Source organism: Moschus berezovskii, chromosome 12 (genome assembly GCF_049115385.1).
Source record: "Moschus berezovskii isolate FMDL1 chromosome 12, NW_MosBer_1.0, whole genome shotgun sequence".
Classification (NCBI taxonomy): domain Eukaryota; kingdom Metazoa; phylum Chordata; class Mammalia; order Artiodactyla; family Moschidae; genus Moschus; species Moschus berezovskii.
The window spans coordinates 41,539,874-41,563,826 of NC_142471.1; the positions used below are offsets into that span (position 1 = coordinate 41,539,874).

The 23,953-nt window shown below is 46.7% G+C and overlaps 1 protein-coding gene across 4 annotated transcripts in view; it reads right to left on the minus strand.

Annotated features, from left to right (window-relative positions):
* The window catches only part of GRID1 (glutamate ionotropic receptor delta type subunit 1), a 701,267-nt gene that overhangs the window by 273,067 nt on the left and 404,247 nt on the right, over nucleotides 1-23,953 (minus strand). For all 4 annotated transcript variants that reach the window (XM_055425309.2, XM_088842072.1, XM_088842073.1 and 1 more), the window contains one exon: nucleotides 2,022-2,075. In XM_055425309.2, the coding sequence (XP_055281284.2) occupies nucleotides 2,022-2,075 (54 nt within the window). The remainder of the gene's footprint in view (nucleotides 1-2,021; nucleotides 2,076-23,953) is intronic.

Genomic DNA, 23,953 nt, shown 5'->3' on the forward strand with positions numbered 1-23,953 from the left:
ACAGTCTTCATACAAAATCCCCAAAGCACATTTCAATAGCTATATGACCTTGAGTAAGTAATTCAACCTCTCGAGCCTCTCTTTTCTCATCTGTAAAATGGGGATGCTAATAACTACCATACAAGGTTGTGAATGAGGGCTAAGGATGGTAACAAATACAAAATGCCCTGACAAGTACTTGGCCTCCCCATAGAAGAGGAAACTCAGAAAGTGGGAGGGGTCACTTCTGGAGGACATTTATCCCAGGGACAATCACATGATTTGTCTATGAGTTCATGGTGCGATGAGCTGCTGACTGGGGTGGAACTCAGCAATCCTCTTGGGTGAGGCTGTTCCAGTGTGGCCCTGACAGGTGTGCTCACATCCGACACCTCCTGGTGGCGTTAAGTAAGTCCTGGCTTCCCGCCACCCAGCAATACCTTGGGGACACTTCACACTGGTTAGTGTTAACCCCAGCCCTGGAAAGGGGGTGGGAGGGACAGACAAGAGAGTCCTTGGAGTGGGTCAGGATTCACGGGAGGAAAAAGGAAATAAGTTAGAAATGTAAAAACACGGTACTTTTTGAAGACTGACAATATAGAAACCCTGGCTATCTGATTTGGTGGAGCCCTCCCCAAAATAAAGCCAGCATCTGACATCTGCCTTACGGAGCACATAGAATGCCTCCGTCTCCAGAAACAAAAGAAACCTATAAAGAAGCTGGCAAAGCCCAGAGGATCAAAACCTCCCCAGGACCAAAGAGGACTCCGGCAGGCTCTGAAGAAAGCAGCTGTCATGTCCCTTCTCCTAATTACCAGCACAACCATCTGCAACCCCAGGGAAATGGACCTTGCAGGTCTCCAATTGCCCCATGTAGACATGGAGCTAACAAGATATGAATTTATGGATAAAAACCATGAAAAGTGGGCCTCGCAAGCAGTTACTGTCTGATACTACCTGCAAAATAAGAAAATAAGCCACCCAAAACTCTTTCAGTCATGGTAGCACTGAGATAATGAAGAAACACACATCATAAAAGCATAAATTACCTGCGCAATAAACCCTGCATCTTCTAGAATGTGGCCATTAGAAATCAATCAGTTAATTTAGGAGCAACGGAAGGCCACGGGCTGATGAAAGCCCGTGCCAGGAAGCACTTCCAAGAGTCAGCTATATTAATAGCTGGCTGGGGTCATATGCACTGTCCCAGAGGGTGCTTCCTGAATGGATGTGCAGGCAGGGAGGGCTCTTCAGGGAAGCTAGGGCATGTTGTTACAGGCCACTCCCATGTAATGTCTGCAGCGTGAGCAGGCCAGGGCCAGTTAGGGTGTAAGCGGTGGAAAGCAGACCATGCCACCATGAAACCTCGATGTCCCCATTCCTCCCAGGGCCCAATCCAGTGGGAAGGCCACCTGGGGGAGAGATTTACCGTTTACCCCCTTTAAAGGGTTACACTGACCCACTGCCTGACCAGCTGCACGGCGGGGGGGGGGGCGGTGTACACACATACACACACACACATCTATACACACACACATACACATACTGACATGTGCACGCATTAATGCACTCACATCCATACACACTCTCACAAACATATACAGTTACACACTCACACCCACGCACTCTTACATACACACAGTCACATAACACATATACACCTTCAGGCTCCTACAAGAAGCGCAGCCTCTACCCTGTTCTGCATTCCTTTACACATCCCCTCTGCGTCCCACTTTCTGACCAGCCTCCCCCTCTCCAGTCTCTGACCCCTGACAGGTGACCTCCCCTCACCCAACACATCTAATGCCTGACACCACTTCCTCCTAGACTCAAATCTGCACTATTTTCCGCTTCCCACCTGTTCCAGGTGAGCATCCTGGCATGTCCCGTCCAACTCTCTCACCTGCTGTCTCTCTCAGTGAAGCCCTGGAATCCACGCCAGCACCCCAAGTCAGAGTGGAGCCTGACAAGGTCACTCTGTGCTTTCCCAAGTGGTGGCAGCTCAATGTAAACCATGCCCTTCACCATTCTGGAGCTCTTACCTCATTCACAAAGACCCAGTGGCTGTCCTTGGAAGCCAGGTTGGTCTCCACAGCCTGTAGAGAAAAAGAAATTAAAAAAAAAAACATGAACAGAAGCAAGCCAGAAGCTGGCAGACACACAGGATGACTGCTGAGATGGAGCTTGATAAACATTGTTCTTGGAGAATTTTTTCCTCACAAAACATGCCATCCCCCTGGGGCAGCTCTGGCTGCCTCAGCTACTAGATGCATCATTTGAACATGGACATCTGATTTCCTGCTGTTCTTTGGAATTCTCATGCACCAGCCCCGAGCAAGGTTAGAAGCTATAGCTCCTGTAGGCATCACAGGGCCACAGGCGGGGACATCCCTCCCTTTCTCATCTCAGAGATTGCCTGCAAACACTTTTCTGGAGGGTTACTGGGGTGGGGGATGTCTCATCATTGCCCCAAGCTAGAGACTCAGGAATCTGGAACTAGGGATTTACAGCAGCTTGGCCAGCCAAGCTAAACAACACCCAGGAAGATGGCAGCTCACAGCCAGGGCTCTGAGCTGCCCTCAGCTCTAAAGAACCCATCAAGGACCCTAGAACTGACTCTGTTTTTGCTCCTGGGCAGTGACCCCCACCCCCCACCATTCTCTATTAGAGCATTTTGTTGTTTCTTTATAGCACTTGCCGTGTCTGTACTTGAATAGTCTTAAGCTTATTTCTTATTGTCTATCTCCTTTAACCAACTGGGGTCTCCATGAGGTCAGGGCCACACCTGTGACTGTCACATTTGTGTCTCAAAACCTTCCACTATAACCAGCACATAGTCGGTGTTCAATATATAAAGAATACTGTTGTTGAACACATGAATGAAGGATAGGAGAGCTAGGCAGATGGGACCCAGTTACTTATTTTGCTTCTCATATGTTTTTAGAAGTGCTCTTTCCCTTTTTAGACTGGAAATCCAACTACTTTAGCACATTAAAAAATGGGGCAGGTGTATGGGATAATTTTGAACATTTAAATTTTTCTGTAGTTTTCCAAATAAAAAGATTAAGTGCATGTAGATTGACAAAAGAGGAGGAATTGATAGTTTTCCAGCTTGTCCTGTAAGAATACTCACAGTTAGCGCATGCCAAGTATTGCTGAGCACCAGGCAATGTGCCAGGCTGTCTATGAACCTGGGAGAGAGTTCAGATCATAGTTCTCTTTTATTTTTAATTTTTTTATATTTTTATAATGTAATTTTTATTACTCTTTATTTGGAAAGATACAGAAAAAAGCTGCTAAGTCGCTTCAGTCGTGTCCGACTCTGTGCGACCCCATAGACGGCAGCCCACCAGGCTCCCCTGTCCCTGGGATTCTCCAGGCAAGAACACTGGAGTGGGTTGCCATTTCCTTCTCCAATGCATGAAAGTGAAAAGTGAAAGTGAAGTCGCTCAGTCATGTGCGACCCTCAGCAACCCCATGGACTGCAGCCTTCCAGGCTCCTCCATCCATGGGATTTTCCAGGCAAGAGTACTGGACTGGGGTGCCATTGCAAATATTCGAAATTATCCCATAAACCTGCCACATTTTTTAATGTGTTAAAGTAGTGAAAACTCCCCATGTATACCTCCAAATTCATTCCCCAGAGACTATTCCAAATGGCCCCTTCCAGAAATTTTTAGTCGTGTCTGCATGTGTCTGCATACACTTATCAAACTGATGTTCTTATCAAAATGGGGTCATGAAACACACATCAGGTTTCAACTGTCATTTTTGACTTCTCAGAGTGTGAAGAATGTCTTTTCCTCATCAGCACACAGAGGTCTGATTCGCTCTTCTTAGCAGGTGAGGCATAGAGGGGAAGGGAGCCAGGCTCCAGTGACCCAGCATATATATGGCACTGCCACTGCACAGGGCCTCAGTGAGAACCACACCTCTGCAAGGAATGAACGCGTTTGCTGGTCAACACAATAAGCACATGGAAATAGGGCCTGTGGGGGTGCCTAGGCCAGCTCTAGCATCCCAATCCTTTGGACACTAAGGGTGGTCATTGGTGAAGGACACAGATGCTCCTTATCCAGCCTATGAATGAAAAGGTGAAGACAAGTGGGGAGAAGGGCCCAGACTGTACTGGTGGGGATGGCCTCCACTAGCTGGCATTTACCACTCTGGTCTCCGTTTGTTCATCTGTAAAATGTACATAACACTTGCTTCCTCTTGTCTGCCTATATAGGTAAAATATTTCGGTCTCAAGAAGCAGCAGACACACAGAGTAGTGTCCAGAGAAGTCCCAGCCCTTCCCAGAAAGCAGCAATGGGAAGTGTGCATCCCCATCCTTTGTGAGTTCCATCCTTACCTCTCAACTCATCTATATTCTTAGATCCTGAGAGTCTTCTCTGGTCACAGGAGTCCTTCTCTTAAGAGACAGGTGCCCATGAAAAGCTTTCTTCCCCAGGATAAAAGAGTTATGTCTAAGAAAACCTTGGGAGCTCCCTCCCAGCCAGAGGAAGATGTTGCCAAGCCTTCTCTCTCCTGCACTTGGATGAAGGAAGCTCTGAGAGAGGCCATGCCCTATACCCCGGTCCCTCGTGGGGCCACGAACTGAAGACTCCTTTCTCTACATTCTACAAATTCCATAAACCATACTGCAAAGAAAGCACAGGGACTTCAGAGTCAGCGGCTCTTTGGGGAACCCTTAGACCCTCAGGCAGGGTAGAGAAGGGAGAGTCCCCCAGCCTATAGCTTCCTTCCTCCCAATACACAGACTGTCAGGAATGTCTTCAGAAGCTCAGAGGCCCGGGAGGAGGTGGGGAGCGAAACGTGATACAGGTAATCTGAAGTCACTGCAGCACATGGCCAGGCTCTGACTTTCCTCCATTCCTGACACCTCAGCATTTCCCTAATGCTCACATGGAGGACCACCAGTAACATGCTCATCAAATCTGCACATGATACAGAGCTGGGGGTGTCATGACATCTGAGAAAGCTGAAACACTGAGCCAAATCTAAAGAGACACAGTTGAACAAGGCTGAACTCAAAGCCCTACACTAATTTTCCAGGAGCAGAAGGACACATGGGGAGATGAGACTTGAAAGTGAAGACCCACAAAAAGGCAGGGGCTAGAAGGTCTGTGCTGCCCTTGGGGAGTTGACTAGTGGGTCAGTCTGCTTGATGGAGGGCACTGCAGACTGGAAGTGGTCACAGAGTTGGACAGCGTAAACTGATGGCCAATTACAGTCACCAGGGACAGCCCAGGAATGCAGAGAAGCTGGAATTGATCCTTATAGCCTCTGAGAGCTGATTCAGGACCAAGGTCTCCAGTGCTCAGGTAAGCAGATAACAACTCAATATAGGAGAGAACTTTCTGACTTTCCAAGGAGTTCAAGATGGAATGGTTTGCCACCCAAGGAGCAGCAAGGTCTCATTGAAGAAATGCTTGAATGGAAGGCAGATAGATGGACCATGAATGGTATGTGAATATCAGCATGGAGGTTGACCATGGGTGAGGGGTAACACTCCATCATCACTGGCATTCTGCAGCCATGAGTCTCAGTCTGGTTACATGTAAGAACCTCCTAGGGAGCTTTTTAAAATGCAGACCCTGGGGTCCTACTCCTTGGAATCCTAATTCACTGGGAATGGTCATGTGCCTAAGATGCTGTGTTCTTTCAGCGCTCTGCACCCTGAATCTTAGCCTCCAAAGCTGGGAGCTCTCTAGTCCAGAATGTGTAGTTTGTGAATCTGAAGGTGTGGTGCAGGTGAGAGGTCCTCCACTGTCCCTGCAGGAGCCAGCAGCACAGAGGACCCCACTCAGTCGCCAAGACATCCCATGGAGCAGGTGAGAGCCCTGGCTACATGAAGGCATCGTCCCACCTGGTCTCAGACTCATGTGTGGAAGATAATGATGGAGAGAATTGATCAGAAAACCCCACAGGACAACTGGCCAACTTTCTTGTCCTACTTTCCCTCACCAATTAGCAATTAGCTAATTTGTTAAGCCTCTTTTCCCCATATGGAGATAAATAGCACTTGGCTGCAGCCTTTTCCAGAGAGTGCAACTCACACAGAAGCTGAGATGGCTGGTGAGAAGGAGACGCAAATGCAGATTTAGCAAGAACACCCTCCCCTCCCCGATGACTGGAGAACTGCTGCCAGCTCCCTGGGCAGAGCCCTAAATGCTCCAAGCCCAGTGAATGTCCTCTTCTAAGTACCTTTCCTTCATCTTCTCCAGCCACAAGTGAGGCAGGTAGAGGCCCCCGAGATCTCCCTTTTATCTCAGAGCCAGCAAGGTAAGGAGAAGGCAGGAAGGCAGAGCATGGTCAAATCCCAGGTCTGCCTCTACTCAGCTGAGTGCTCCTGGGTTAGCTACTCCACCACTCTGAGTGGCAGTCCCATGCCTTCAGGGTGTTGAGATGCCAGCAGTACTATTGATGCTGTGCCCTGGGCCCCCTCAAATCCCATTAGGAATTCTGCCAATGGCAGACACTGATCAACTGTCAGAACTCTCCTTGGCACTCGTGGAAATGTGCACCCTCACTAAGAACTAGGCATGCCACGTATCCAACCCCAGCTGCCCTGTTCCACTATGGGGGCTGTTTGGGGTGTAAGCTCAACTGTTTCCGGGTTCCTTCTGCAGGACCAGCCCACATGGCCTCAATCACCACCCTTGCTGGCTGCCTCTACTTCCATGATCCACGTCCCCACTCCCTTGCTGGGCTCTTCTTAATTCCCCTGGGAAAACTTCTTAATAAAGCATCGTCACACAAACTCTCACATCAAAGTTGGCTTCTGGGAACCCAACCTGAGACAAGCACCTCCCATCTTACAAATGTGGTGAGAACTAAAATGAAATTAAGTTGAAGCTTCCATCCCAGGAAGAAGCTCACTATGGATGATCAGTGAACACGAAGACCCTCCCCATTCCTTTCACTCACATCTCTTGCCTGGTTGTCACTCAATGGTCTTTTTTGGATACATAGAAATCTCTATACATTTCTATACATTACAGAGTAATTACTCACGTGTTCCTTTTTTTCATTCAGTAGACAGCACTAGTCACACAGAGCAACTGTTCTAACTCTCCTGGTTACTGGTGAGAGCCAGGAGTCTCGTCCCAAGACATCACGAGCCAAAAGTGGCCTAAAGACCAATAATAAACACACCATGCAAGTGCGGTGAGCACTCCTTCTCCCTGAGTTCATGGACCCTTCAAAGCAGCACAAAGTGGGTTTCTGCTTTTGTCATCTCAGCCTTGCTACAGGTTTGCTGCTGGAAAACACTGCTGGCATCTGCAGAGGAGTGTTGGGTCAGCTGGATAAATAAAGGGTGGCCCCTTCATTCCACGAGCAGGGCAGGGAGCAGACCTGACCTTCTGCTCTGGGTGGGTTCCTGGTCACTGGCCCACTGCAAGTAGGGTGGCTGATTTCCTCAATCCACGCTTCTCTACTGCAGTGGGGCGCTGAGACTCCTCACTAAAGAATGCAGTAGCAGGAGATAGCTGCTGCTGCTGCTGCAAAGTCGCTTCAGTCGTGTCCTACTCTTGTGCGACCCCATAGATGGCAGCCCACCAGGCTCCCCCGTCCCTGGGATTCTCCAGGCAAGAACACTGGAGTGGGTAGCCATTTCCTTCTAGCAGGAGATAGAGTCCTGAGCAATTGCAGGAGCTCTGCACAGATGTGTGGGCCCCAGAAACTAGGTCTCAATGAACCCAAGGGCTGCTTGTAGTAACAGCAAAGGAGCCCTGGTTAGGTCGTTGCTGTGAGTCCCTAAAAGGCCATGCCTGACCATCAGAGCCCAAAGGCCTGGCTCCTGGGTTCCCTCAATAGACTGGCAAGCAGAGAACTTTAGAAGAAGAACTGAGGAGGTGCAAACTTGTAGAGTCATGCTGACTCCTGCTTTAACCCCTTGTGAATAGAAGAGGAGACCCAAGATGCTTAGGTGGCATGTAGCCCAGGCTAGGGCTGGGATGGTGGACATAAGCAGCCAAGGGAAGGAATATCGCACACAGAGGCTGAACTGGACACCTGCCCTGGTTCTGATAAGCACACTGTCATAGACTGACCCTGCTTAAAGGAAGCAGAAAGCAGCTGTTCTTCCCGCACCTGAGGAAGGGAATGTGTCTTCTCATCTGTGATCAGCAGCTCCTGTCTGAACCTCAGGGAGCCTTTATCCATGGCCAGTGGCACCTACAGAGCTGGGGTATGAGTGACATGGGACATGCCATCCTACAGACCTACCAGGGGACATTTAGATCCTGTCCCGGCCACCCAGCTACTTTGATCCCACAGTTTCCATAGAGAACTAGATGCAGACCAAACCCCAGCTCCTGGTTCCCAAACGCCCTAGACAGAAAGCACAGCCAAGAACGGGATGTGTGGGGCTGCTTGCCTGGAAGGGGCTGAAGAGGCCCCTTGCCCACACAGAGGTAAAGAACCAGTGCTAATACACAAACGTCTGGAAGGAAGCAGAGAAGACAGGGGTCATGAAGGATCAGTAGAAGTAGCTCCAGCTTGGTCCTGTGTTTTCAGCCTTTCATGCAGGACCAAGTTGCAGCCATTTCTGAGAGTGGGGAGAATCTGCTTTTGTCAAGCACCAGCCAGATACTTCAATACAACTCACCTACTTCACAAGCCACAGGTCTCGCTTTATGCACAGCACCTTAAGGAGCCAGGAAAGTTCTCATTCCCATTTCAAAGCAGAAACTAAGATCTACATCTAGACTCAGACTTGCATAGGCCTCTCTGTGAGCAAAGACTGAATCTGAACTTGGGCCCTTTTGTCCCCTAAACTTGTATTCTTTCCCCTTGATCATGCTGCTCTCCCAAAAGCCTGGTCACCCATCAGAGCAAGTGTACAAGCCTTCAGGCCTGGCCCTCTGACCATGGGAACAAAACAATCTTCTCTTTTTTCATATCTAAGAAAATACCCTTATGAGTCATGGTGCCTACCTTCCCAGGTTAACTCGTCCTCCTAAGTCTGAGACCATTGTTTCACTTGCGTTTCTCAAGTCTGAGCCTATTTCACTTTATCTTAGCCTCAAGAAATACTAAATGGAGTGAAAAAAGCCTCCACATGGAAGCCTTCCAGCAACATCACTGAGGATTTATTTTACAAAGTGCAAATGCCACTGACTATTTATGTACGTGTTAATTGTTGGCCATGTATCCATCCCCCTCTCCCAACACTGGGAGCCTGAGATAATGAAACCTTGTCGACGAGAAGCATCTTTTTAAAACCCCAACTCTAACATTTCAGAACAGTCCCCCCCTGGAGCCCAAGGCCTGGCATCTTCCCAAGGACAGACATGGAGCTAACTCTAAAGACCCACTGCTGTCTTTGCAACAGCATGCTATTTAGGAACAATTTTGACTATGCAATGTCACCCCTCTGGAGCATGATCGAGTGCAACACCCCTCTTTGCAAGGAAGGGGAGGAGCTGCTTGCAAGACTATGGATGGTCCCGGGAGCCCAAGGAGACCAGCAAAGCAGTCATCACGAGGCCCAAGTTTCAGAAGATATGCCCAGAACTACCCTGAGGAAACCCATTAGAGGCAGTTAGCACTGCATCATGCCACACCATGCTTCCCAGGGGCTGCCTTCTCCGGAAAAGGGCCTGAGCTTCTGGTCCAGATACTTGCCGTCTATACTCCAGCCACGCCTCCAGAACCCCTTGGGGCCTTGCTTTCATCAGAAAATTGGTGGATTTCCCCTCATCTCTTCCTCCTCCCGACATCTCCCCTGGCTCCTCCTTACTCTTACTCCTTAGCTCTTCAGGATCCATCCTTACTCATAGATCTCACTGAGGAATCTTGGGTTCTGTATCCCAGCCACACAAGGCCATCTGGGGAAGGTGTGACAGAATTAATCTTGTGTAGCTTCCAAAAGTAACTGTGGGACACTGAAGAGGGAGATCTGAGCCTGTAGCCTGGGAATGCAGGGAATGATCTGGCTGGGCCAGGCTGGATGGAGGTGAGGGTTACTTACACTCTGGGTCCAATGACTGACACTCACTGAAGAACTCTGCCACCTGACTCGGAGCTAAGCCCTCTATATGTGAAACCTCCCTGGGTCCTCAAGACACCTCATTGACAGAGGTTCTGAGCCTGTAGGTGGGGAAACTTCCCCGAAGTCTCCCAGCAAGTCAGTGCAGCCGAGGCAGCATAATCCAGCCTTCAGACACCAGAGTTCATGTGCTTTTGAGCATATTGTGCAGACTCAGGAACTGAGCAAAGACAAACTCACTCTTGGCACTTTTTGTAGATGTTTAATGCAAAATTGACCATTGAGCTGGAAGGCGATGCAGATAGTGGTGAGGCCTGGCATGTGGAGCTAAACAGACTTCTGTAAAGTTGGGTCCCAGATTCTGGAGTTTCCTGCCACCATCCTTCCCCAGAACTCCTGGGTCATGCGGTCCTCTGATTGTCGCAGGGCTTCTGTATATGGAAAGCAGCCTTCAGTCCCTCACCAAGAAGTGAACTCCTCAAGGACTGAGGTCTGATGCAGTCACCACACAGCCCTGGCAGATGATGAACTTCAGAAAAATGTCTATGGAAGGAATGAACGGGTGGGTCCACACTCCTGGGTATTTCCTGGTGCTCAGTAGGAGGAAGGTCAGGGGCATAAGTAGGAAGCCCAGTACAGTACAAAGGGATACTGACATACAGGCGACCATAGCTTTGCACAGTAGGTACCGAATTAATGGAAACCCACACACATGAGACCTGTGTCCTCACTTCCCACAGTATCAATATGCATTTGATTTCCAGTTTACATTGTGCCATGCAAAGTAAGTCCTGCCTGTATGTGAAAGCAGCATCCTTTCTCTGCAACTCTGAGAGAATCTGAGAATGAAACGAAGTGAATGTGAAAGATAGATAAATGCAAGATATCATGACCTTTAGAAGCTGATGGAAACATAATCAAATGTTAGAGCTTTTCTGTGGGAATGTAATCATTTCTTCACTTCTGCTGAGTTCCGAGCCTCCTGATGAAAGTTCCCATTTATCCTATATCCTGCCTAACAACACAATAAGTTCTGGACTTGGTTGGCCCATCAGTGGCATTTAAAAAGATATTACTATCACACCAGAGAGAGTGTTGTTCATGAGATTTGTTTCTTACACTTGCTTTGATCTCAGAAAAACTATTATGCTGCTATTGGGGGAAAAAAAGAAAGCATAATGGACTAAGTACATGTAAAAATCTGATGGATCTAACAATTCCTAGTCAATCATGACACATCCCTGGCCTCGGTCCCCACTGTTTACCAAGTTTGAGATAAACAGCTCTTCTAAACTGCCTTCCCACTTTGTACAGAGGGCAGAAGGGCCAGCTCACGGCCTCTGGGGGATGAAGATTCATTACAGGTCATTTGTTGATCCTTCAGTTGAAATAGAGACAGGTTCCAGGGCTATGCAGGAAGTGCAATTGACTGTAATAAAAAGTGAGAATATGCTACATGTGGACAATTTATGAGAAAGCATTAATATCAGCAGAAAAATGAAATGGAGTCTGCTTGCAGGCACGATCTGTTTAATAAGATCAACTTGAAGAAGTGAAGCCAGGCGATACCGATGAGTAGCAACTGATGGATACTTGGAGTTTAATCAATGGTCCATAATTTCCCTGCCACCCGGAGGGCAGAGAAGCCAAATCAGGCCCTCCATGTTCTCACTCTCACAGACACCCAAGCTCTCGTGATGGGAGGGGTGGGAGTCAGCTTTTCTGTCAATCTTGCATGATGGAGGAAAAAGGTATTCCTGGTCCTTGGCCACGTCTCTATAATCATTTAGGGGAGTAGGGTGTACAGTAAAGCCACAGCTTCTGAGCTTATTTACACTTGCTCTGATTGGATAAGAGCAGCCGTCAGTCTGCAGTGGGCCGTGAACAATCTCACCACATGGTCCCCCAGGGGGCAGGGGACGCTGATCTTGGGTGGCAGGTGGCAGCATTGAAGCATTTCTCATATACTCTGCTGTTCAGCTCCAGCTTCAAACAATTTTCAGATAGAAGCAAAGCAAAGTCTAAAACTGATTAAATGTTTTCTTCTTCTCCCTCCCACAGGTATCTGCACGTTCATAAGAGCTTGAGCAGTACTGTGTGCATCCAAAGACCAGCTCCAGGGACCCACAGCATCAGATGCTGCTGAAGGAGAGAATGGGGACTGTTTGGTGAGGCAGAAACGTCCCTCCCCTGCCACTGGGTCACATGATACCTCAGAGGTCTGTCCCACACATGTGGTTTGTCAGCCCCAGAGTCCGAGACCCACAGTGGGACATCCATTGGAAGGACAACTACACTGTCTGTGTCGCTCATTAAAGCATCAGTGTTCAAGGTTAACACCATGACCCCTTCAAATCATGCCAGGCAAGTCATTTCTGCACACATATCTAATTCCTTTTCCCAACCTAAATTGTTTTTAAAAGATGGAAGCGTCTGAATTATTTTTAAAGCAATAGAGTTGAAAGTAGCAATTCTTTACCAAGCTGATAAGAGCTGCTGGGTGTAATTTGTATTCTTTTTTATGAGCCTGACTTTTGGGAGAATGAAATAGGAAGAAAAATCTCTTCTTTTTAGTTCTGGAGTCAAGAACCACTTCAGTTCTTCAGGGTGCTGGGGAGGAGTTCCCTGGCTCGGGAGTTGTCAGAAAACAAGTCGCTGACTCGTGACACAGGAAACCCAGGAAACACCCTGTGCTGGGGTGGGCACAGGGGGCTGGGGAGCTGGGGTATCAATAGCACTCATCTTGGTGCTCGGCTTGGGATTCTGGATCCCCTGAAAATGATTCAGAGTTCATGGGCGGGGTTCCACAGTCTTGGGGAATAAGGAAGAGAGGGTGTGGCAAACTCAGTGAAAAGGAGGAGGAGGAATCTATTTCTTTTAGAATCCACAGTAGAAATTGCTTCACAGCCTTTGAGATGGTTTCTTATCAAGTACAAAGCCTCTGTACAATTGGAACCCAGACCCAAGTACGGTCAGGAGCCTAGTAGACCTCTGAGCCCAACAGTGAAGCCATGACACTTTGCACTGAGATGCTAGAAGCAGTACTGAATAGATGCAGAAGCCAAATACACATGTGCTTCATCCCCAGGGATGTGGCCTACCTGCCCACCTTCCACCACTGCTGCCTGCACAAAGAACCAGGAAAGGCACCACCCATGAGATGGCATCATTTGGAGAGAAAACTCTCTGAACACAAAGCTTCCAAGCTCAGTACCTGGAGTAAAAGAAACACTGATGCAATTTACCACCAACCACATCCTGCAACCTGCCTTAATCTGAGGCACTCCACTGGTTTCATCTAATAATTTTGGTATTAGGCATGACCTTGACCCCCAGGACAGTTTTAAACCTTAAACTCTCCAAATACTCCTATTTCCATGCATGTGTGCATATATATACACAACACACACACAAATAACTGTATTTCATTCACTTTGTGGGAGGAAAATGGGACACAAAAAGGATTAATATTAATGTATCAACAAACATAAAGTGTCCAACACAGGCATTACTATAGCCCTCTGAAATTTTTGCCTCAAATCCACACTCATCTTTCCATGACCAGATTTTTTGTATGAACCATGACATGCTTATTCTAAAATGTAACTCTCAACTACATTGTTAGTATTCCTTGCAACAACCACGGAAGGTGATCAATTATGATAGCCTCTTAATAGAAGAAAGTGAAGCCTACAAACTATTAACAGTTTATAGCTAAATGGTCAGCTCTTTGGAGTCACAGACAAGAATAACATCATCTCTGCCCAGGAGAGAGAGCACAAGTGCACAGCCCAAATCACAATAGCACAAGACAGCCTGTTCCCATGTCTTGAGCAGCCATCAGTCCTAACAGACTCAAAGGACCAGGAAGCTCAGGAGAGGCTCACCTCCTCCCTGAGTGGTCATTCAGGGTGGACGTGACACATCTTGACTCTGTCCTCCCTGGTACCAGTTGGCTGTGGCCCAGGGAAGGGCCAAGTTCCCAACTAGCAGTACAAGGTCCAGGGGAAGGGCCACCAGCAGAAGTAAGAAGCTTCAGGCTAGAAAGCAATCCACTCCAGAGGCCTCCTGAAGAAAGAGCAGGGCATGATGAAGGCCCCAGGGAGAAAAACAGAATTCCCTGATTTGTCCACACTGTGGATTAATGAGATCAGTGGGATGGAGATGTCAAAGAAGAGGTGTCATCCTCAGGAAGAGTCACCAGGTGAGAGGGAGACAACAGCAGAACCCACACGCCCATTTAGCAAGCATGAGGGCATCTACTAGGTACCAGGTGCCATGAAGGATGCTGCACCTGGAGATGAGGCAGTCTCAGGCTCCATCCTTGAGTAAAACGAGCTGACAGGGAGAGACAAACCCATACACAGAGAGAATTCCACTAGACCAAAGGAGAAAGTGCAGTGATAAAGATGTTTTCAGAGAATCGAGAACCAGATACTAAATCCTGCCTGGCAAGTGGAAGCCCCCATGCCAGGGGTGGGTCCTGGTGGGACGGGAGGGTCTTTCAGTCTAAGGATACAACATGTGCAAGCCTGGAGGAGAAATGGGGCATTCAGTTAGTAGAGCACAGTGGTTGAGTCATATCTTCATATTTTATGAATAAGGATGTGGTTCTAAAATAATTATATGAGGTAAAAATCAATTATAATCAAAATTAACCATGGAGATTTCTTAGCTCATGGATGAAGTATAGTACAGAAAAATACAATTTGTGTAAAGAACCCTGTAGCCAGTCCTCTAACTTTTACTAACCAACGTTTCTCTATGGCAGCTCTCAATTAAAGCTGCATTTCTTTCCCTGGATGGCTCAAATGATAAAGAATCTGCCTGCAATGCAGGAAACCCAGGTTCAATCCCAGGGTCAAGAAAATCCCCTGTAGAAGGGAATGGCAACCCGCTCCAGTATCCTTACCTAGAGAATCCCATGGACAGAGGAGCCTGGTGGGCTACACAGTCCATGGGGTTGCAAAGAGAAGAACAAGTCTGTGCGACTATCACTTTCACTTTCTTTCCCTAAGTGTATTCACTAACTCATCACTCTCCTGCCCAGCCCTGTACCTGTAATGTCATGTACCTTACCCTGTCCTGTCACATCACTGAGCAATCCAAATGTCCAGATCAGAATCTCTTCCGGCCTTCCAAGTTAGGAGGGGAGACAGATGGTTAGATCTGCATTCCAGAAAGGTTAGACTGGCCCTGTGCAGAAGCCCTTGAGACCACATATCCATTCTTTCTAGCAGTTTCTTTCTTACTATATGCAGCTTCACCGTGCCCATGGTCTGTTGGTGGAGCAGTCATGTCATCATCTGGCTCCAGTACCTCTCAACTGCAGTTAAAGGCACATGTGAACCATCCTCACTGATGGTCACACTGTGGCCCATAATCAGGGGTGGAAGGGCTCGTAGCATAAGCATGAGTTATGAACCGAAATACTGCCAGGTCCCAGTCAGCAGGGCCTTATGCTATGCAGTCACATCTGGCTTTTACCTTGTGAACTGGGAGCTCCAGATTGTGGTCCACTAAATGGAAAAGACTTAGGAGATAATAAAAGTTCTCCTATTTAAAAAAAAATCTATGCTGAGAAAGCTTGAGATATATTGTATTTATATCCCTACCTTGAAGAACCACAAAGGCATTCACAGAAATGTCCTCAGAATGTTACGGGCTGAACTGTGGCCCCTCCATATTTATATGTGGAAGCCCTTCAAAATGCACTTGTATTAGGTTGGCCCAAAAGTTCGTTCGGGTTTTCCATCGCATGCTGCGGGAAACATGAACGAACTTTTTGGCCAACCCAATATTTAGAGGCAAGGTCTTTAAAGAGTTTAATTAAAATGATGCCAGTAAGATGGGCCTAATCCAGTTTTCCTGGTGCCCTTATAACAAAGAGTAAGAAACACCAAGGATGCAAGCTCACAGAGAACAGGCAAAGCAAGGATGAAGAAAGAAGGCAAAACTGACTACAAAACAGGAAGGGAGACCTCAGGGGAAACCCACCCTACACCTTAATCTTGCGCTTCAAGCCCCCAAAACTGTGAGACAATATTGTGAAAACGCCACTCCCTACTAAGGCAAGCAGTGAACTATGATTAGAGTATTTTCTTGCTTGTACAGCTTTAGTTTTCCTTACCTCAGGAATTACTGTGATTTGTATTTATTTGTACAAGTTCTATAATGTATTTGTCCAAACGCTCAGCCATAGAACAGTCTTTCAGTTCCCCTCCTCCCCAGAGACAGCCTCCCAGCGCCCCCTCCGCCCTGCTCCTGTGTGGACCCCTGCCCTCCTGCTGGATGACAGGGGCTGTCCTGAGACTCATTATCTCTTCTGCTGGCTGGATTGTCCATACTTGTTTTTACATTTTTTTTGTTTTTGTTTTATTTTTCTGAAGCTCATGCTACAACATCTTCCTAAGAAAAGGTTCATAGACTTGGGCTGTAAGTTTGCAAGTCTATGCATGTTTGGAAATTTTTAATTTTTTTCTACCACATTAATTGATGATCTCACCTAGACATAATATGGGAGTGGTGGCACTGGTAGTAAAGAACCCATCTGCCAATGTAGGCAGATATAAGGACACAGGTTTGATCCTTGGGTAGGGAAGATCCCCTGGAGGCAGGCAGGGCAACCCACTCCAGTATTCCCTCCTAGAGAATCCAATGGACAGAGGAGCCTGGCGGGCTACAATCCATAGGGTTGCACAGAGTTAGACACGACTGAAGTGACTTAGCACAACGCACTAACTCATCCACAGAAATAATGTTTCTCCAGGTTCTTTTTGCATCCATCCTTAACGCTAAGCATCCTGATGTCATTCTGATCCATGTTCCCTTTATGTCACCTGCCCATCTTCCTCCTGTCCTCCTTCTCCTTCTTTTCTTCTTTCTCTCTCCCTCTTTCAATGACCCACACCACCATCCCCTGTCCCACATTCCTGCCTTTCTCTCCTTGGTGCTTAGAAACTTGGCATTGAAGTACCTTAATGTGAGTCTTCTTTTCCTCTGTTTTGGCTAAGAGCTAAATGGTGATAGGACTTTTTAGTCTGAAGACATATTCCTTTTGTTCCTAGATATTTTCTTTTTTTTGTTTTGTTTATTTCTTTGATATTTGCCTTATCTTCATTGTCATCTGTTCTTTCTCTAGAACTTCTGCTAGAAGAATATTGAACTTTATGGACTGAACCATTAATTTTTGTCAAGGTTTCTCTCTCATTTTATATCTCTTTACTTTTGATTATATTTTCCTCAACTTTGTCTAATATTTCTATTGGGTTTTTAAAAACTCAATCTTATTTTTTTGCCTTCAGTTGCTATTTTGTGCTCTCTGTTCTTTTGCATAGTTTCTGTTCATGTCTTAAGCAAGAAATATTTTTAATTTAAGATCATCAGTGATATGGTTTGTGATGTTTTATTCTGTTTCCTGAACTAAATTTGCCCTGGATCCCTTTTTCATTTTTGTTTTGTACTCTCTCTCATATAAGAGATGTCCCTCAAATGCATAATAATCCTTGGCTGTTCTTTCATGTTTAAAGTGAGGCATTCAAATGCCATTTGCAGGAACATGGATGCAACTAGAGATTATCATACTAAATGAAGTAAGTCAGAAAGGGAAAAACAAATATCATACGATATCACTTATATGTGGAATCTAAAATATGGCACAAATGAATCTATCTATGAAACAGAAACAGAATCATGGACATAGAGAACAGACTCGTGGTTGTCAAGGAGAAGAGGGCTGGAGGAGGGATGAAGTAGGAGGTTGGGGTCAGCAGATGTAAGCTTTTACATATGGATAGATAAACAAGGTTATGGATAAACAAGGTTCTACTGTATAGCACAGAGAACTATATTCAATATCCAATGACAAGCCATAATGGAAAAGAATATTTTAAAAAATAATGTATATACATGTATAACTGAATCACTATATGCTGTACAGCAGAATTAGTACAACATTGTAAATCAACCATACTTCAATAAAAAAACAAACTGGGGGCATTCAAAAGCTCACTGGAGGGCATGAATGTGGACTGCAGATCATGGTCTAGAGGGCTTCCTTGCTTTTGCTTTGGAAGGCACCTCTCTCCTCCATAATTTCAGCTTCTGCAAGTCTTTTCTCCAGTTCAGATTCTCCAGGAAAGATTCTTCCTATATCCTACCTGAAGGGTTTTGCCCAGCTACTGGCATTCTGAGAGCAGGAAAAGGAAGGAAAGGTCCCACTACTGACCAACCAAGTCTCTCTGCTGGTTTCTGCCACCTGCCTCATCCCATGCTCTGTGGTGTCTGGGTTCTAAGACTCTCAAGCAGGTGGAACCACATCTTTATGATCAGGCATTGGGGTTATAACACCCTCACCTCAGCTGAATCAGTTACCTTCCGCCACCCACTGTCTATTTTCCAAAAACTCGCCCCAAGATCTTACCCACTGTTGTCTCCTCCCATGGACTCTTTGATTTTGTGGGCTTTTAACACTTAAAGTCAGTGTTATTTTAAAAGAGCCTGGGGGAAAGAGGGATTAAACATGGGCAACAAATCAGAATTGTCTCATCAATCAGAAATCAATAAAACTGAAGTCACTCAGGTTAGCAGTTTCCTTTTATGCTCAAGATAACCAGAGTAGCTTTTTGTTGTTGGCAACTGAGCATGCTGACCAACCCAAGAAGGCTGAAGGAGGGCCCAGTAGGGATGAACATGGCCTATGCCAGGGCTGATGAAAAAGGCCAAGGAGGAGGAAAAACTAGATTAAAAGGAACATCATTTTTCCTGCAGTGAGCCTGGAAAGCTAGCTGAGAACTCAAACTCCAAAACTTCTCATGCAGAACTTATTAACTTATTTTCATAAGCTTTGGGTCAGTGTAGGGGGCGAGGGTGGTAGAGACTGCTCAGCCAGACTTGGAAATGAGAAAGGGACAGCTACTCTTCTCTGCTCTAGTCTATAGCCCCTGGAGGCTGTCTGGGGCAGTGTGTTCTTTGCACGATCATGCCGCTGAAAGGTACAATTTCACAGAGAATTCTTGATCAAGCCCACAAGCACATTTTGGGCTCAGGCTCTGTTTATCACTCCTAGAGGGGAAGGATGTCAGATTCTTATTCAACAGCTTCATTCTGCAGCACATTTAAATAACCATACATCGGGCAACTCAAGGTAAGGACAGGGGAGGACCCATCAGCAACCTGGGGAATGACACGATATCAATCGGATGTGTGGGAGATTTGGGGATGCATAATAGCCTGTTCAAAGGAATAGTTCAAACATACTGACTCACTTTGATCAACACATCCCTCTAGAAGGATGAAAGATTTAAGAATCTGTAGAATTCAGAAACCTGGGCTCCTTTAACATAAATCCAGGCTGAGGGTTTCCTGGGCATGTCCTCACTGAGGGTGAGCCTGAAGGCAACAAGGGAAGCCATGGATGATGTCTCTTTCCCCGGTCAGACCTGTTCTGTTGGGAAAGAGGGGTGAAAAGCAGCTGTGCATGCAGTCTGTGGTTGGGTGAGCTGGCTTGAGGGGCCTCCGAAAGGGAGATGGGAAAGCAGCCTGGAAGGTGGGAAAGGCTTCATGGAGGGCCTGGGCTGGAAGCATGAGAAGGTTTGGAAAGACTTAAAGGAAGAAGGAGGCCACTAAAAACCCCAGGTAGGAAGAGGGACGATGAGCAAAATGGTGACAACAAGAGAATGCAAAACATGCTTCTGCCCTCAAAAATGACAAGAAGGATACAGACAAATGGCTCTGAGTCCAGAGTGCCCACAGGATGCCCCAAAATAGTGGCTGGCAGTATCCCTACTGACAGAGACAAAAAATATAAGAAAACCGCAGCATGGCTGGGGATAGCAGAGGTAGCCACTCACCCAGGACATGTTCAACTGAAAGGATGTACCAACAGGTCAGGGGGTGGGACAGAGACAGAGTCTAGGGGATCCCTCAGAGAGAAGAGATTCACGTGAGTGGCCCCTGCACCAAGCATATTTCAAAGAGTGTGTATATTCCCCTCCAGGGCTAAGATTTCTACAAAGCCTAAACTTAAGGCTTCCTTTTTGACTCTAGTACACAGTACACTATATTTACATTAACAAAATCATATGTTCTTCTCAAAAAAAGAAACAAAAAATGCCACTTCACACATCACATTCTTCACAAGCATGGTGAAAAGTATCTCTTTTTTTTTTTTTTTTCCTGAATCCTTTTCTAGTAAAATATCTGTGTGTCTTTTACACCAGAAAATGTAGTTAGTGTGAAGAGGGCCCTGAGAAGCCCATCCTGGCCTAGATATACACAGGCAGACAGGAGACCAGTGAGGCTGGCTGTGGTCACTGGCCAGGCCAGGCCTGAGGGTCAGGCAGCCTACCTGTCTGTCGCAGGAGGACCTGGTGGGATGGGGTTGTCCAGGGGCTCCAGTAACTCCAGGATATGTTTGGCAAACACTGGTTCCTGCCCACAACTAAGTCCTGGGGACCTTGGTTCATATAAAGCCACCTTGAAACTTTAAGACTTCCTGAGCCTTTCTGGCTGTTTTCAAAAAGATGAATTCTAAAGGGCATTCATGTCCTTGAGAAAAAGACTGGGTGTAGACATCAGAGAAGTGAGTTTCCCAAAGTCTAGAGGAACAGCATCTGATACTGGGAGTGTGCCAATCACATGCTGGGTCTCAGACAAGCATTGTGCACAGACACAGATGACCTCCCTGAATCCTTACAACAGCAGCCCCTTACGAGGGTGCATGTGTGCTAAGTCGCTTCAGTTGTGTCCGACTTTGTGACCCTATGGACAGCAGCCCGCCAGGTTTCTCTGTCTGTGAGATTCTCCAGGCAAGAATACTGGAGTGGATAGCCATTGCCTTCTCCAGGAGATCTTCCCGGCCCAGGAACTGAACCCACATCTCTTATGTCTCCTGCACTGGCAGGTGGGTTCTTTACCACGAGGGCCGCCGTGGAAGCCCGTTCATAATAGCTATCATCCATATTGTTAAAGGTGAGACAGTTGATGTCCCATGACCCACCCCTGTTCACACAGGAAATAAGAGACTGAGCCGAAGAGGACCCCGAGTCTGCCGGTGGCCAGAGACTCAACTGCCTCCCAAAGCAAACTGAGGCAAGGTGAGAAGCCCAGAGACGGCTGGAGGGCGTCAGAGCTGGAGTTCCACCCTGGGCATCACAAACAGCCTTCCACAAACCTGCCCCAGCATGGCTGCATGGGGCTGCCGGACCTCTAGACAAAGGCAGCTGGGAGAGCCAACGAGCACAGAGTATCAGCCTGGTTCCCCACCAGCCCAAGAGCTTTCGAGTGACCAACAAGTGGCCGTGTGAAGGCCCAATACGGACAGATCACAGCTTAGTCCATCTGCCTACTAACACTTGCAAAAGAGCTGCAGGGACAACAGACATTGTTCACTATTCGTGGCTAATTACGCACAAAGCAAGATGGATGCACCAGGCACTGTACTATGTTCCATGTATCAATTCCCTTAATTCCCTCAGCAGTCCTACAACAAAGGTACAATTATTAGCCCCATACTACAGACGAGTAAACTGAAGCACAGGGTGTTTAATTTGTTCAAGGTAGCAGGGTTAGACAATAGTAGAGGCCAAGCCCAGACAATAACCATTCTGTACACTACCTCTCCTTATTCTAAGAACTGCTCTGACTTTTGGCATGCCTGATGAATACTCACAAAGGACTGCTATGTGCCAAAGCCATTGTATGACGTGAATGCAAACAAAGCTGGGGTCATGCCTATCTCTCAGGATCTCACCATCTTCGGCACAGACACACAGCAAGGTCTAATGAGGCAGGGGCTCCTGGGAGGGGAAGGATGCACAGGGCAGTAAGGGAGCACATTGAAGGGCATCTAACTGTATATTGTCACCTTGCTTATTTAACTTATATGCAGAGTACATCATGAGGAACGCTGGGCTGGAAGAAGCACAAGCTGGAGTCAAGATTGCTGGGAGAAATATCAATAACCTCAGATATGCAGATGACACTACCCTTATGGCAGAAAGTGAAGAGGAACTCAAAAGCCTCTTGATGAAAGTGAAAGAGGAGAGTGAAAAGGTTGGTTTGAAGCTCAACATTCAGAAAACAAAGATCATGGCATCTGGTCCCATCACTTCATGGGAAATAGATGGAAAAACAGTGGAAACAGTGTCAGACTTTGTTTTTTTGGGCTCCAAAATCACTGCAGATGCTGATTGCAGCCATGAAATTAAAAGACGCTTGCTCCTTGGAAGGAAAGTTATGACCAACCTTGATAGTATATTAAAAAGCAGAGACATTACTTTGCCAACCAAGGTCCGTCTAGTCAAGGCAATGGTTTTTCCCGTGGTCATGTATGGTTGTGAGAGTTGGACTGTGAAGAAGGCTGATCGCCGAAGAATCGATGCTTTTGAACTGTGGTGTTGGAGAAGACTCTTGAGAGTCCCTTATACTGCAAGGAGATCCAACCAGTCCATTCTAAAGGAGATCAATCCTGGATGTTCATTGGAGGGACTGATGCTAAAGCTGAAACTGCAGTACTTTGGCCACCTCATGCGACGAGTTGACTCACTGGAAAAGACTCTGATGCTGGGAAAGGTTGGGGGCGGGAGGAGAAGGGGACGACGGAGAATGAGATGGCTGGATGGCATCACCGACTCTGTGGACATGAGTTTGAGTGTACTCCGGGAGTTGGTGATGGACAGGGAGGCCTGGCGTGCTGTGATTCATGGGGTCGCGGAGAGTCGGACACAACTGAGCGACTGAACTGAACTCCCCCTCAAGGAGTCAGGGAAAGTTTCTTGAGACAGATGATGCTGGAGCTACATCTTAAAAATGAACAGAAGCAACCCAGCAAGACCATCTAAGAAATACCACTTTTTAATTCTTCTAAAGCTTTTAAGCTCTTCCTTGTGCCAGGTCAAATCCCTAGGAATCTCCTAGTCTAGGTGATATCATTTCGGCTTTCCCCAGAAATATTTGTACTGAACTAGAATCTCACATTGTTTATGCCTTTGGCTTTCAGCCAAGACTGATATAAGAAGCAGCCGTATGAATCACATTTGCATTGTTTGTAAAACTGCAAGCAAAGACACTATCCATTATATTGTTCTATGTCCCTTATCTAGAAACTCATGTGAAAAATGCCTCCCAGAGCACTAAACTAAAAAATAAAATCAGAAATAGAAGGCTCTCTCCCAATGGCGCTCATCTTCGTAGTAAGCACTGAAGCTATGCATTCTGTCAAGTTCTACTGTTGCCTTGCCTGCCAGGAAGCTCAGAATGGAGGCTGATATTAAAGAGATTTCTTTAGACTATGTTTTCTGGCCTAAAGTTCCATTTCCCTTGGTTATTTGGCTGTTAACAATATACTTTTATGTTAATGAATTTATGGTTTTATATTGTTTTAAAGGGCTTCCCTGGTGACTCAGATGGTAGACTCTGCCTGAAATGCAGGAGACCCAGGTTCAGTCCCTGGGTTGGGAAGATCCCCTGAAGAATGGAATGGCAACTCACTCTATTATTTTTGCCTGAAGAATTTCATGTACAAAGGAGCTTAGCAGGCTACAGTCGATGGGGTCGCAAAGAGATGGACACGACTGAGCAACTAACACACACACACACACACACACATTGTTTTAAAACTAGACATATAGTTACCAATGCTACTGTGACACAGTGCATGTGGAAAACAGCTGAGTAGGCTTGCTTAACACTCAAAGCCACCCTGATCCCCAACTCATTAATCCTCACAATTTCCCATTATTTTCTTTAAACTCTGAGTGTCCCTTTATACCCAGAATGGATGAATACACATCTGCAGTAAAATATGAAAGGGCCAAAACAGCCCCCATCTGCCACCTGCAGGATGGGTCCTCTCAGAACACAACAAAGACTCATCCCTCACACCTCTCCAGGCATGATCCCCTCCAGGACTTCAAGAAAGCTTTGAAGACATGTTTTTTGGGGACTCCAAGCATCAAGGCCAGATGCCGAGAG